The 13,762-nt window shown below is 46.1% G+C and overlaps 1 protein-coding gene across 4 annotated transcripts in view; it reads left to right on the plus strand.

Moving 5' to 3' along the window:
• Positions 1 to 13,762, plus strand: part of LOC108936582 (leucine-rich repeat-containing G-protein coupled receptor 5-like) — a 68,097-nt gene that overhangs the window by 17,180 nt on the left and 37,155 nt on the right. For all 4 annotated transcript variants that reach the window (XM_029248823.1, XM_029248824.1, XM_029248825.1 and 1 more), the window contains exon 2: positions 11,493 to 11,564. In XM_029248823.1, coding sequence (XP_029104656.1) covers positions 11,493 to 11,564 — 72 coding nt within the window. The remainder of the gene's footprint in view (positions 1 to 11,492; positions 11,565 to 13,762) is intronic.

Below are 13,762 nucleotides of genomic sequence, written 5' to 3' on the forward strand. Positions count from 1 at the left end.
GTGCAATAGAAAATACAGTACCTCTTTGCAATGTACTTATACAGTGTTGCTAGAAAGTATGTGAACCCCTTGTGTCCCATAGTTTTACCACAAAGCGGTTATTTAATGAGAATCAGCATTTCTTATGAGACACAACAGGTGTGTAATGATTAATTCCATTTGTTGTTTTAGAGGAAATCATGTGTGTAGTAGAAACACACAAGTAGTGCAGGTGTAAAAATAAGTGAAGCCCAAGTTGTACTGGTTACACCAAGTAGGTAAGTAGAGTCAGGTGAGTAAATCATGATCATTTACTTGTTTTGTAAATTTGTTTTAATGTTTTCTACAAGAATGATGACCATCCGTATTGGGTTCACATACTTTCAAGAAGCTCTCTCTCTCTGTCTATATATATATATATATATAATATACAGTATATGTATACTGTATGTATGTATGTATGTATAATGTATAATCAATTGCTCAAGGAAGGTGGTTTACTGGCTGATATCCTGTAGCATTTCCCCGCTTTGAGATCAGTGCGTATTTTGTCTATGTGACGATTAGAGGTCTACTTTAATGGAAGGTGTTTGTCCATCGTAAACACGCTCTCACAAATGAGCCAGAACTTTTCCGCCGAAGAGACACGCGCTGCCCTTCTCCGGACACACTGGTAACCATAAAGCACACAAGAGACCGGAGCAGATGGTCAATAAGATGAGAATGAGAACACTCCAGTGCTTAAAACACGATGTTGACGCCGAATGCCTGGTAGAGCACGCGTGCCCTTATTTTCGTCAGCGTAAACTTCCATGGCAACACAAATGCGTTCAGACCTCTGATTCTCTGCTGATGTTTGTCATATTTTAATTTTTTTTATTTGAAGAGGACTTGAGTGAGGGCACCACCATGTTTGGATCAAGACAGGAATTTACTGTAGAGCTTGCTTTTCGCATGGTGTCCAGTAGAGTGGGACCGGGGACACGGCGCACGGCCTCCGTCCACAGTTCTATTCACAAATACTGTGAAACATTTGAACGTGCCGCCTGGGCGTACAGTTATACCTCCCATGTGAGCTAAGAGATCTTGCAATGTAGCGTAGTTGTAGTGATCCTTTCAAGACGGCCTTATCAGAAAAAAGATCAACTTCTACTTTAACCGCAAACATGCCTGGTTAAAAATAGAACCTGTTTCAGGGAGAGAAAATAACAGCTTTAAAGGAGAGATTTATGTTAATGCCTTCGCGTTGGCACTGAAACATTATGATGCCCCGGGGTTGTTCAGATGCTGTTGATTTGCTTGGTGTTCTTTTCCAAGTAAGACAGATGATCCTTTCTAACAAGGCGGGAGGGAGCGGGAGAGTCTCCCCATTGTGACCTATGATGGATTGGAGGCTGAGGGCTCGCAGTGAAATCGTCCAAAACAAGCACTTCAGAAATGTCTTTTTGATCACGAGCAACACAACTGTGCACTAGTGTCACTATTCATTCCATAATGACACGAAGTTAATTCAACTGATTGTCGCATTTGTCACAGTAGACAAAAATCTCCAACTCCAACAGGAAAACTGTTTTTTGATCAAGACTGGAGCTAAAAAAAAAAAAAAAAAAAATGTTTTGTGCCAGTCTAACTTGATATGACTTGCATATTTCATTTCTGGATCTTTTACATGGACAAATACCTGCTTCCCATTTGGTGGGTCTGAGGTTTGAGTCCCGCTTGGGGTGCTTTGCAATGGACTGGCGTCCCGCCCTGGGTGTGTCCCCTCCCCCTCCAGCCTTGTGCCCTGTGTTGCCGGTTTAGGCTCCGGCTTGCCGCAACCCTGTTCGGGACGAGCAGCTTTAGCCACTGTGTGTGTGTGTGTGTGTGTGTGTGTGTGTGTGTGTGTGTGTGTCCCATTTGATTCAGTTTTGAAGCGTATCTCTCAGTTTTTTAAAATCCAGAATCGTACGATGTAAATAGCTTTTCTTGTAAAATAATTTTTGTGTTTTTGTTGTTAGGAATTAGATGTGCTGACTGCTGGTCTAAGGAAACGAGGAACTGTGAAAAGAACTTGTTTTGTAAGGTTTAAATTAAGTTTTTAAAATGAGGTCTTTGTACGATTTAAGTTATAAGCTGTATATATTGAATTTGATGAAATCAAAACAAACGTTATTACTGTATACAGTGTCTGGCAGTTAAACGGTCACAAATAAAGCAGCGGCTGAATAAATGAATAATTTGGTGAAACCGAGTGAAATTTCTGGTTGTGTGGTAAGCGACACACATCGCTATTAATCGTGTAACGTCCTGAAACGTATTGTCGGAAAGTGGAGCACTGTTCCAGAACAGAACCTAATGGCTTTTTAATCATTAAAAACCATCCTTAGTCTCTTGGGCAAAAACAAGCAAAAGACAAATTTTTTGGAAATTGTGTTAATGACACAATTATATAATATTGCAAGAAATGAGGGTGGGGGCACAGTGGGTTGGACCGGGTCATGCTCTCTGGTGGGTCTGGGGTTCAAGTCCCGCTTGGGGTGCCTTGTGATGAGCTGGCGTCCCATCCTGGGTGTGTCCCCTCCCCCTCTGGCCTTGCGCCCTGTGTTGCTGGGTTAGGCTCCGGCTCCCCGCGACCCCGTATGGGACTAGTGGTTCAGATGGTGTGTGTGTGTGTGTGTGTGTGTGTGTGTGTGTGTGTGTGTAATGAGGGCTTTATCTGAGCTGACAGCTGCTTTCCATGCGATCTGTGTGAAATACTTGCAATGTCCCTCAGCTCCTCGCTTGGTTAGTGTAACACCTTCGCGCACCTCTTCACAGGTAGGTGGCGGAGCATCTCTTACATGTCCCATGACTCCACTCATTGCACTCTGATTGATTCGGTGCGCATCGCTCGTTACTACTAAGCTGCATGGGGCAGAGCGGGTAGCACTAGTGCCGCGCTGCTCCTGGGCCTCGTTCGGCTGTGCGTTTGAAACCACTCAGGCTGTGTGGAGCTGCTGTGTTATTCCCATGCTGAGTGGGTTTTACCTCACGGGTCAAAGACGTGTTTCAGGTAGACTGCTCACTATAAATTGCCCGTTGTGTGTGTGTGCGCGTAAATGAGAGCGTGTGTTGCGTTGCTCTGCTATGTAAATGGGTGAATGATTTTAGGGAGTTTAATGCAGTGTGTCTGTCAGTGTAAGTGACCTTGGACAAAGGTGTGTGTTGCTTTGCAGGAAAGGCATCTATAAATGTGAATGAAATGAGCAGGGCTGAAGAGTGCAAGCCCCAAGGATGTGTTTCATCCCCTTTGTCGCCATTTTAACAACTAATCGGCACCCAGAGCTGTTCTCTCTCCCTGGGCCGGGCTCTCGTCGAAATAGGGGACGGTTTTAGAAAAGCGTGTAACTTCGAGTAACATGCTGGGCTTCGAACCCGCACTCCTACGTGAGGAATCTGTTCTGATTGTTCACTCCAAGAGGGTGGAAATCTGACTGCAGGAAGCTCTCGGTTTGCCCCCCCCCCCCCACATAGTGCGTGTGTGTATTTATTTGACAGCTGAGTCAGTTTCTTTCTAAAAATCACTACTGAAATGTTCAGTGTCTTTTTTTTTTTTTTCTCCCCCCTCTTTCTTCTGTGTCTATATCAGGACACATTAAGTGGTCCATGAGCATCTTTATGTATCAGCCTGTACTAGTTAATTTGTAACTTTTCCCCTTGAGGAAAGTGTGAAAGTTATAGCAGGATTGCTTTGATTTTTATGTAATGCAAATAATGCGTAACCAGATATGCTGTATTTGAAACAGGAGGTACCTTCGAACACCGTCCGAGGAAATGGTTAACCTCGCCCCGGGCACCGCAGAGGTGCGCCTTGCGTCTTGTCTCTCGACTAATCCCATTCTTAGCCCTGCGATCATACGAGCTCCTGAGCCTTTGAAGGGCTTTTCGGTGGCGTCCTCCTGCCGTCTGTCTTCTCGCCACTCGGCTTCGCCGACAATACGCTTTTCTCCTCGCGCCTCGAACAGCCGAATCCGCAACATCCTCCGCTAGGTGCGGAGCAGATGCGGCAGGCGTCGACGTAGCTGTGGCGGAGCCGTGGCGGGCTTGACGCTGCGCTGAACCCTCTCGGCGGAATCTTCTAGGGGGTCCTGTCTCTAATATCTTGGCAGAACCCTCTGGGGTTGAACCACTGAAAAGGACGGCAAGGGGGGCAGGGAAGTGTGCAAGTCGTCCCGGGGAGAGGCAGCTGTCCATAGAAGGTCCTTTCACGCATGAGGCACAAAGCCCGGGAGCTTATCCATGGGGCCCAGTTTTAAATCTGCTCTCCTGCTCCCTCGGGAGTCTATTTCAAGGAGCTTGATGTCTTTATATTCCCATTTAAACGTTTGCTTTCCGCGTTCTCTTAGGCGCCCTCACACAGGGCTACTCAAAGCTGTTTAGTGAAACCTTTAATGCGAAGACCCATAAATATGGCAACATTAAAAGAGGCCAAATGCGCTTTCATGTTATACTGCCGCACGCCTTGTCCTGGGTGCATCCCCAAGTGCCCCCGTTGATGGCGTGCACGCAGCGTCGTTGGGAAAAGTGACCTGCTCTGTTCCGGCTCTCGTCTCCGAGGTGTGTGTTATTTTGTCTGTGAAAACGTCTGTGGAATCCACAACACCCCCATCCTCTGCTTTCTCACACAACTTGCTTTCCTGTCACTTGAATCCGCTCTTGATTGAGTCCATCGCGCACACGTCAGCACACGGTGTTCAGCCTTTGATTCCTGAATAGCCAAATCAAGCGAATGAAAGCATAACAGCATTTATGCTGTTTCCCGACCTATCTCGTTCCTTAATGTGGATGACTTTTTTTTTTTTTTTTTTTTTTGGCCTCCCGTGGTTTTCATTTTTTATTTTTAAATGTCTCACCCCACTCAATCTGTTAGACAGTTTAGACAGTTCCAGGCTGGGAGGCTGCGTGAAATGAGCAGCGCGCGAACAGAGGGAACGCTCTTAGTCTAATGACTCTACCAGCCTAATGATTCCCGGTGATTCTCTGTTTGTATTCAATTTGTCATAGTCGCTGTTTGGCCAGGGGCCAAATGCATTTCATGAGATGCCCTAGAAAGCATCCCGACCCCATGCACCCTGCACCCTGAAAAAAGAAAATGTAGGGATTTCTTGCTTTTACAGGAAAGGTGGAGTTTGGCACTTCATCCAAGATAAACAACCTATGGAAATGGATTTTGAAACACATGTTGGCACACATCTACCAATAGCAAAGGTACACGCACAAATAATCCCTTTAAAAGAAAATTTGGGAAGTTTTCGTTGACGCGAGGCGTCTAACAAGTCTGAGCGTCTTGCCGAAGAAAGAATTTAATTTATATGAGCGGTTTCCTGCGCACCTCAGCCGCAGCCCATGCAGGTGGATAAATAAACAGGTCCCCATGGTGCTGCCTATAATTGGTGTGCTAGTAAAGCGGTGTGTTTTATGTGGAACCGAACCCCTGTGTCACATTAGACCGTTGCGAATGGAAATGCTGTGTCTTTCGAGCTCAAGAAAAATCATAAAACATTGAGGTTGACATGTTTACCTTCACTAGACCGATAAAGTGTAAGTAAAGTGTGGAAAGGCATTAGAGGCTTGACGTTTTCACAGCAGAAAGCTTTTCGAATAAATCGGACTTGCGTTTTCTCTTTTTAAGGTGCGAGTGTTAACGAACTAATGGTTTATTGCTGAAATACCTCATGTATTTCATGACCATGAGGTATGTATGTACCTCATGGTCAAAATGAGAATGTACCGTGTGCAACACTGGATCTCTTGTAGTACTTAAATAAACTCTGCATCCTACCTTGATTCATTTATTTGTTTATTTTTTATTTTACTTTGTTGAGGAATTGTAAATGGAACACTATTTCCTTGAAAGTGTGTGTTTGTCTGAAATTTTCAGTACATAAATCTGTGCTCCAAAAGTGTATTTATGCATGCAATCATTTTTTACTTATGAAAACAACGTAGCATGGGGGCGTCGCGGCTGGAGCGGCTCTGGAGGTTGCCGGTTCGATCCCCTGCCTTCGGCTGTAGTGCCCTTGAGCAAGATGCTTGTCTTGCAATTGCTCCAGTACCTCCACCCGGCTGTGTTCCTGGCTACCTAGATGTGGCCCTGCAATGGACTGGCGTCCCGTCCAGGGTGTGCCTCCCTCACCCCTTCAGCCTTGCATCCATTGTCTCTGGGACAGGCTCCAGCTCGCTCCCTCGGGACAAGCGGTTATTGAAATGGCTTGGAAAACAGTCTAGTTCAAACCGTTTTTCCTCAACTGTACTTGCCTAAGGACCTTGATACCTAGGTGTAGAATATTTCCAAGTATTCTAGCATTTTATCTGAAATGTCATTTTGCTCAAGGTAAACCTAGTTAAAATTCATGAAACTGTATAAATGAAGCTATGCTTCAAACTGAAGCATCAATATATTAGTACCAAGCAGTTAACAATGCGAAGGACCAGCCATTGCCTTCAGAAGAGCTTCAGTCCTTCTCGAAACGCTTGCCGTACAGGTCCGAAGCTGTGCGTTGTGGGTTGTTTCCGAACGGCTCCGCGCTCCAGCCGAGTTCCAGCTTTGCACGCTTCAGGATGTACACTTTTCTGAGAATGGCTCATAGAGATGCCCCGGTAGTTCTCTGGTAATTTTTGGGGATGTACTTTTGGGTCATTTAGCGCTTATCCCTGTCGGTGAGCTTCGAGCTGCGACCATGATTCATTCCTCTTCGCCGATGCAGTTTGGCCATGCTTGAAATGTGCTGTGTTTATTTTCTACACTGTTCCTCTTGACACATTAAGTAATTTGGCAGTTTTTTTGACCAATACACCTGCAGTTCAAGCACCAACTATTTGGCCTCTTTGGAGCCCCTATTAGTTGCCTCATGTTGCGTTCAGTACTCACGTATTAAAGTGGTGTGTGTCAGAGCATTTATAGTTCACACCCACCCACCCACACTCCTGACGATGCACCTAATATGACTCGACTTTGCAGCTCCATTTGTACTTGTGCTTTAGATACTTCAAAGTTAAACTTGTCCCTCCTTCCTATGTTTCCGTTTCTGTTGTCGTGTCCATCACCGATACGTTATTGTCTCAGATTTTAAGTTAAACTTTCAACTTTACTCTCATAGATTTTACAGCTTCATCACTGTATTGCTTCAGAAGCTTTATTAAATATTTGTGTATGCAGTAGCCTCGAATAACGCTTCAACGAGGGCTGTTCGCGGTGTTTGAGTATACTGTATGTCGGTGAAAAATGTGCCCATGACAAATGGCAAGGAAGGGAGAGCCGCAAACAACGCATGTAATGACACAACACGTGTTACATGGCAACTTTATGATTTACTTCAGCTGCAGCGTATTCGCATATAAGGGATATATATCAGTACCTTATCGTGTTTCTTTTATCTGATATGGTCTCAAGCACACAAATAAAGCAGAAAAGCAGACTGTTTTTTGCTCTAAAGACTCACTCACTGCTCGTTCTGTCTTTATCACTGTTTGAAATATGAAGTTTACACTGTTCCGCTTTGATCTATTCAATGAACATGTGATGTATTTCTCCCATTATTAAGTAAAGTAGCTGCAGATAAGGGACTAGAAGTTTCTCATGTGCAAGTTCAGCGTGTGCATCTGTGCATCCTGCTGTTTCCTCACATATGCTTGTCCACTGTACGTGCTGTGTAGGATGACCCAACATGACCCAACGGAGCACTGGCTCGAGGTCCCAATGCTACAGCTCACGGAGGAGCTCAGGCATCCCTTGTATAGGTTCAGGAAGCTTTCTGGGCACATTGTGAAAGATATATTGTTGCTCAATACTCACTCTGCCGCTCTGCTGCGGCTCAGCACAGGTAAGGGAGTCGGGAGCCAGAGACGACATGCTGCAACACAGAAAAAAAATCCTCGGTGGGTCGCGCACGTCGCCAGGTCTACTGTATACGGTTTGCGCCGCAATGAGAAAAGCCAAGACATTACACTCGATCAGCCTCATTTTTGCAACCTTGCTGAGAAAACTCGACACCTCGGAGTCCCACGTTGCAGGAAAGCTGCAACTGTTGCAACGTGACATGAGCGGCAACAGGAGACAATTTGGAGTATTTCGGAGAAATATTGCATTGCTGTGGCTGAATGTGGACCGCGGAGCGTCCCAGAGCCTCGTGTCATCATCCACAGCGCACTTTCGTTCTTTTCACAGCTCATGCACAGAAAACGCCAAAACATGGTGTGTTTTGGAAACAGCCGGAGGCCTCTTTGTTGAGACGCCGCTCATTGAGCGCCTTAGAGACACCGAGGCTCCGGTTGCTGATGAAGCACCGAGACGACCCCAATGAAGCAACACGGTGTTGATAGGTATTAGTTCAACTGGGCAGGCAAAGAGAGGTTCCCGGAAACAGATCCCACCTTTGCTGCCTTTCGCTCCGCCGGTGAGGGCAGCGTCCTCTGCAGCGCACAGTTTCCCTTTGTCAGCTGCCTTCGCTCACCACCCGGGCCACTCCGTCCCTGGAAAGAAATGTCGGAGACACATAAGACCCTTGGGAAAGACCCCGAAGGACTGTGAAATTGCTCCGACTGGGCCCTCCACCCTCTGCACTCCCCCATTAAACCTAATCACCTTAAATTTGGCCCCGTGTACAGTTTGATTAGAGCGGTCCGAGCCTCGTTTCCTGAGCCAAGACAAGCTGCACCGCTGTGGCCTTTGCGGTCAGATCGCGTTACACACCAACTTTGTGGATCGTTCGTCTTGTTCATGCAACTCGGGGCCCTGTTAACGGGGCACAACTACCAAATTCCTCTTTCTCCCGCTTTGTGAAATGGAACTGCAGCTTTGAATCGGAAAGTGATTTGTTGGCATGTTTTTTTTTTTTTTTTTTTTGTTCAGAAGGTGTGCATCAGGTCACACAAAATTTCCGTTTTTATTAATACGCGGATAATGTCTCTTCTGCATCTCTTTGGGGAGCACGATGCGTTATGTGTCGGGCAGCAGGTTGCGTCATGGTTAGAGTTGCTGCTTTGCACTTGAATCCCACCTCCTAATGGAGGTGATCGAGTACCTTTGGTCAGGGTACTTACCCTGAACTAATGCGGTAAAAAATTATGCATCTCTATCAATGTGTAATTAACTGTAGGCATCTTAACATTTATAAGTCAATTTGGACAAAAGTGTCAGTGATATAAATTAGATGCCCAACTGTTAATTCCTGTTCCATGCCATTCCCTCAGCACATGATGTTCTTTTTTGATTCAAACGAGCAATGAGTGGACCACATGCTCTATTTAGGCTGCAGTTTTGTTTGAACAGTCCAGGTAATTATATGCCATAAATACTGCAAAGAGAAAAAAGAAAGTCTGTTAATGTAAGCAAATGATCCAATTAAGCTTCGTCACAATATTGTTTTTGCTCTTCATACATGCAGGAGCATAGCTGGAGTGTCGACTAAAATTTTCAGCTTTTATACCTCTTCTTTTCCACTGTCGAACATGCAAGCGTAGTCATCTTGCATCATGGCAATTTTGGTTTTTTGGCTTTTAAAAAATTGTTCAAACCGTTCATATTGTGAGCACTTGCACCGGTGTTTCTTTGGCATTCCGGGGACAGCATGTCCTGACCTTGAGGAATGCGCTGAAGACCCTTGTGACTGGACGCACAGGAGGCAGCCCTCCCCGATGCTTTCACTCATTGCTTTTATGACTAACTCATTTAATTGCACACTTGAGCTCAGAGGTGTAAAACTTTGACAGGTTTTTATTTTTTTTTCGAAATCCTGTCAATTATTAAGTGAGTCGCCTCGGTGGGAAACTTGCTCAGTTGGACCTCTTCCTGATGCTCCGGAGTACTCCAGGTGTACTTTGTCGAGGGTCCCTCGCTCTCCAGCTGTGCCGTTTCCATGCGAAGGACACTCGTACCCGTGTCTCCGCAAGGTGTTGCATCACCCTGTTTTACTGCACGCCGTTCAGCGCCCCCCCAGCAGGGAAGTGTCGGAAGTTAAGGAACTGTGCAGTGTGTGTTTTTGGCTATTCCCACACTTCAAAGCCATGTGGCCCTTTTATGGCTGCAGATAAGACAAGATGTAACAGATACCGCCATCGAGTGTTGAGAAACCTTTTATTGTTTACCGCTGTACGTGCCAGTTACGAGTAAAAGAAGTCATAAGACTATTCTGTTGACGTTCTAGGATGTGTAAAAGGTAATGAAAGGGTTTGTGTAACGTGTTGACTAGTGTGTGTTGTATGGAGAGGTAAATCATATTTTTTGCATTTCTCTTAATCACATTTGTGTTGCCAAGATGCCTTTCCAAAGTAACTTTTTTCAGTAATTTACCTGTGTATACAGCGTGATTATTTTCGCTGTGTCCACTTAGCGTCAGTACCTTGATCAAGGGCAAGAGGTGGGATTCAAACCTTGCCGTGTGCGTGCAAGACAGCAGCTCTAACCGCTGTGCCACCTGCTCCGTGTGTACAGTGTGCGTACTGTATGTCTATACAGCCATGAATGCATTTCTTTGCTACTTAAACAGGGTTGTGTCAGGAGTGCTCGACTTCAGCGATCATTTTTTACCTCTCTTAGTAAGACGTGGTAAATAACATAGAGTATGTAGAAAAAAGTTGAGTCTGTCTGAACGTTGACCCCAAAGCTAAAAACAACAGCCATCCCCTCAAAACGATATCCGTCTCGTTGTTGCATGCATCCCCTAAAGGTACTGTTCGAAATAGTATTTAGGATAATTTCTGAGAAAAAAATCATTCGTCGCCTTCCACGTTTAAAGGCAGCAAGCTACCGGTGCAAACGGTGCACATTTGGGGGTGTACGCTCATTTGCTCGTGTTGCAGTTGGGCAAGAAGGTGGCTGATGCTTTGACAAGTACATGGACTACAGTGCATCTTTAAGGTGCTAAGCAGCTGATGACTTGATGTAGGCTTGAGCAAAATCCTGCCCGATGGGCCTGTGAGCTGCCAGGCCAAGACTTGGTCACCCATTGTTTTCGATGTTTTGATAACCAACCCTTCCAGTGAATATTCGTTAATGCACATCCTCGATATGTCGATATATCGAAGGCTCCTGAAAGAAGAGGAACTTTGTTCCACGCAGGTGTGCGCATTGCTAGCGTGTAAATCGAGGACATTTTGGTTTGGTCTCGACATACTCGTGTTGGCCAGCTTACAGCAGAGTCCTCTCAAGCAGGGTGACCAGTTCCAACATTTTGCACACTGTCAGCGTTAGGGTCCCTCCTTCCCTGCCTCCCTCCCTCCCCGCAGCCGCGCCCCCGCAGCTCGGCCAATCACCTGCCCGGGCAGCCCGCAGGGAACGTCACAGAAATATTTTTTGATATCGGGATACGGTTTCGGGGAGAGACGGCCATTCATCACAGCTTGGCAGGGCAGGCTGCTGAGCCTCCCGACTCACTGCTTATCAGGAAGTATTACTTCACAATGTGCGGAATGAGCAGCTGGAAAGCGCAGTTGTGGCCTGTAACGCTAACGCCCTCCCTCTCTGTGCCCCCCCCCCCCACCCCCTCCCACAGGGACCTCAGCATGAACAACCTCACCCTACTGCCCGCGAGTGGCCTCTCCAACCTACACTTCCTGGAAGAGCTGTGAGTACGACCGCCGAGGGACAGGGCTGGCGTTGCGTGTGGGACACGTGTGGGACCGTATTCCTGCCAGGGCACTGGGTCACAGCTGGTACATGGAGACCACGGCGACCAGAGGCTGCCAAGAACGTCCTTGGAGTCCTCAGCTCAGGAGTCACTGGAGAACTCAAGGGAGTGAAATGCACTAAAAGTTAATGTTCTCATTTCTGACCCTTCCTCTTTGGGGCTTTTTCACTGTGAAAGAAAGTGCTTTGACGTTTGGTGGCACTATTTAAATAAAATGCCGAACAATGTAACAATGAACGGGACCGACCGGTTCACGCTCTGCGTACGTGACGCAGTGCACTCGCTAATGAAAAGCTGCAGGAGGGGTTCCCGGGTTTCGCACCAAGCGATGGGCTCCCAGGACGTGCAGCATGGGAAAGCGGAGCATTTGCACCCCAGGTCTGTCGTCACATCTCACGGTGTTGAGATCGGTCCGAACCCTGGGCTGGGACCGAATGAACCAGAGTTCGCCTCGAAGCCTGGAAAGGCTTGGTCCATCCTTAGTTTCACAGAAATGTTTTAGTGCCAAAAAATGCTGCAAATCAGATTTCCGTTGGAACCAAATGGTGCAATTTACTAGGCAGAGAATGAGAGAGTAAGCAAACAAACAAACAAACGTGCACCCGATCTTGCTAATGAACGTTAAAAGCTTCACAGTCATCCTAATCCTTGCATGCTACCCAAAGAAAAAAGTATTTAATGGATGTGGTATAAAAATTCCCCTTATTCAATATATGCAATGTATCACGCTTATTGGAATGGGATTAGTTTATACATGTATGTTAATTATATATATATTATATAACATATATATACACACACATTTTCAGAACCGCTTTGTCCCATACGGGGTCGCGGGGAACCGGAGCCTACCCGGCAACACAGGGCGTAAGGCCTGAGGGTGAGGGGGACACACCCAAGACGGGACGCCAGTCCGCCGCAAGGCACCCCAAGCGGGACTCGAACCCCAGACCCACCGGAGAGCAGGACTGTGGCCCAACCCACTGCGCCACCGCGCCCCCGCGCCCCCCTGACATATACATATTATATATACAAATTATATTATGTATAATTCATACATTTATATACATTTTTTTCTGAACCGCTTGTCCCATACGGGGTTGCATACATTTATATACAATTATATATAATTTTTTATGTTATATTAGCATAATTATATTAGTTTATATGCAATATATGTTATATTGTATATAAATATATTAACGTATATATTCCATAATTTGTTAAATTGCGTAAATGTACTGATGCACACATATAATTCATAGCAATATGTTTTACACACACAGCAAAACACAGAGTGCCCATAAAGCATCCGTTTTAAATCATCTCAGCCTTTATGCGGCTAAATGGAAAAACTCCGGTTACACTTTACATATGCGGGTCCCTGCAGGGGTGGCTTCCATTCATGGTGTAAAATGTCTCCATTAGTCGTTCACACTCTTTCTTAATTGCTTCTTTCTCACCGCTGGTCCCTCTGCAGCATCCAGCCGTCTGTCGTCCTGCTGGCAGCACATTGGGCTCATGGGGATGTCCTTCCAAACAGCACTTTCCATTTCTCCAAGGCCTTGGTTGTGGCCGCACAGCGTGCCTTCCTCGATCTATAAATAATTAGAGCACGGTAACTAAAGCACACATGTTTTATGATGTTTACGAACCCCTCACTCACATGTTGGAAGCGAAATTGCAAAAAAAAAAAAAAAAAAAAGCTGTAATATTTATTTTCTGTTTCTCACGCATGCCAGGAATATTTAGGGTTTGAAGTGTGAGCCCAGCCAGGCAGCGCTCGCTGGGTGTAAACACTGCCGTGCGGGGCGAGGTTGCCAAGCAGCTGTTTGGGGGAGCGCAGCAGTCCTCCCCCACCACCCTGCCCCCCCCACCTCAGTGCTCTTAAATTCTCGCACGGCTTTGCGTTTATCCCCCCACTGTGAGCCCATGGATCCCATGGAGAGATGTGTCAGTGGCCGCACTTGTGCAGGTATTAATGAAATGGCAACACGGGTGACGCATGGGGAGTGGAGTGGAGGGGATGTGAAGAGCACAACTACATAAGACCAACCCAGAACTTTTAACATTATGGCCAGGTTGGCCTACAAATGTTGCTACGGCCTGGTGGAAGGTATTCGATTACAACTTCA

Source organism: Scleropages formosus, chromosome 24 (assembly GCF_900964775.1).
Source record: "Scleropages formosus chromosome 24, fSclFor1.1, whole genome shotgun sequence".
Lineage (NCBI taxonomy): Eukaryota > Metazoa > Chordata > Actinopteri > Osteoglossiformes > Osteoglossidae > Scleropages > Scleropages formosus.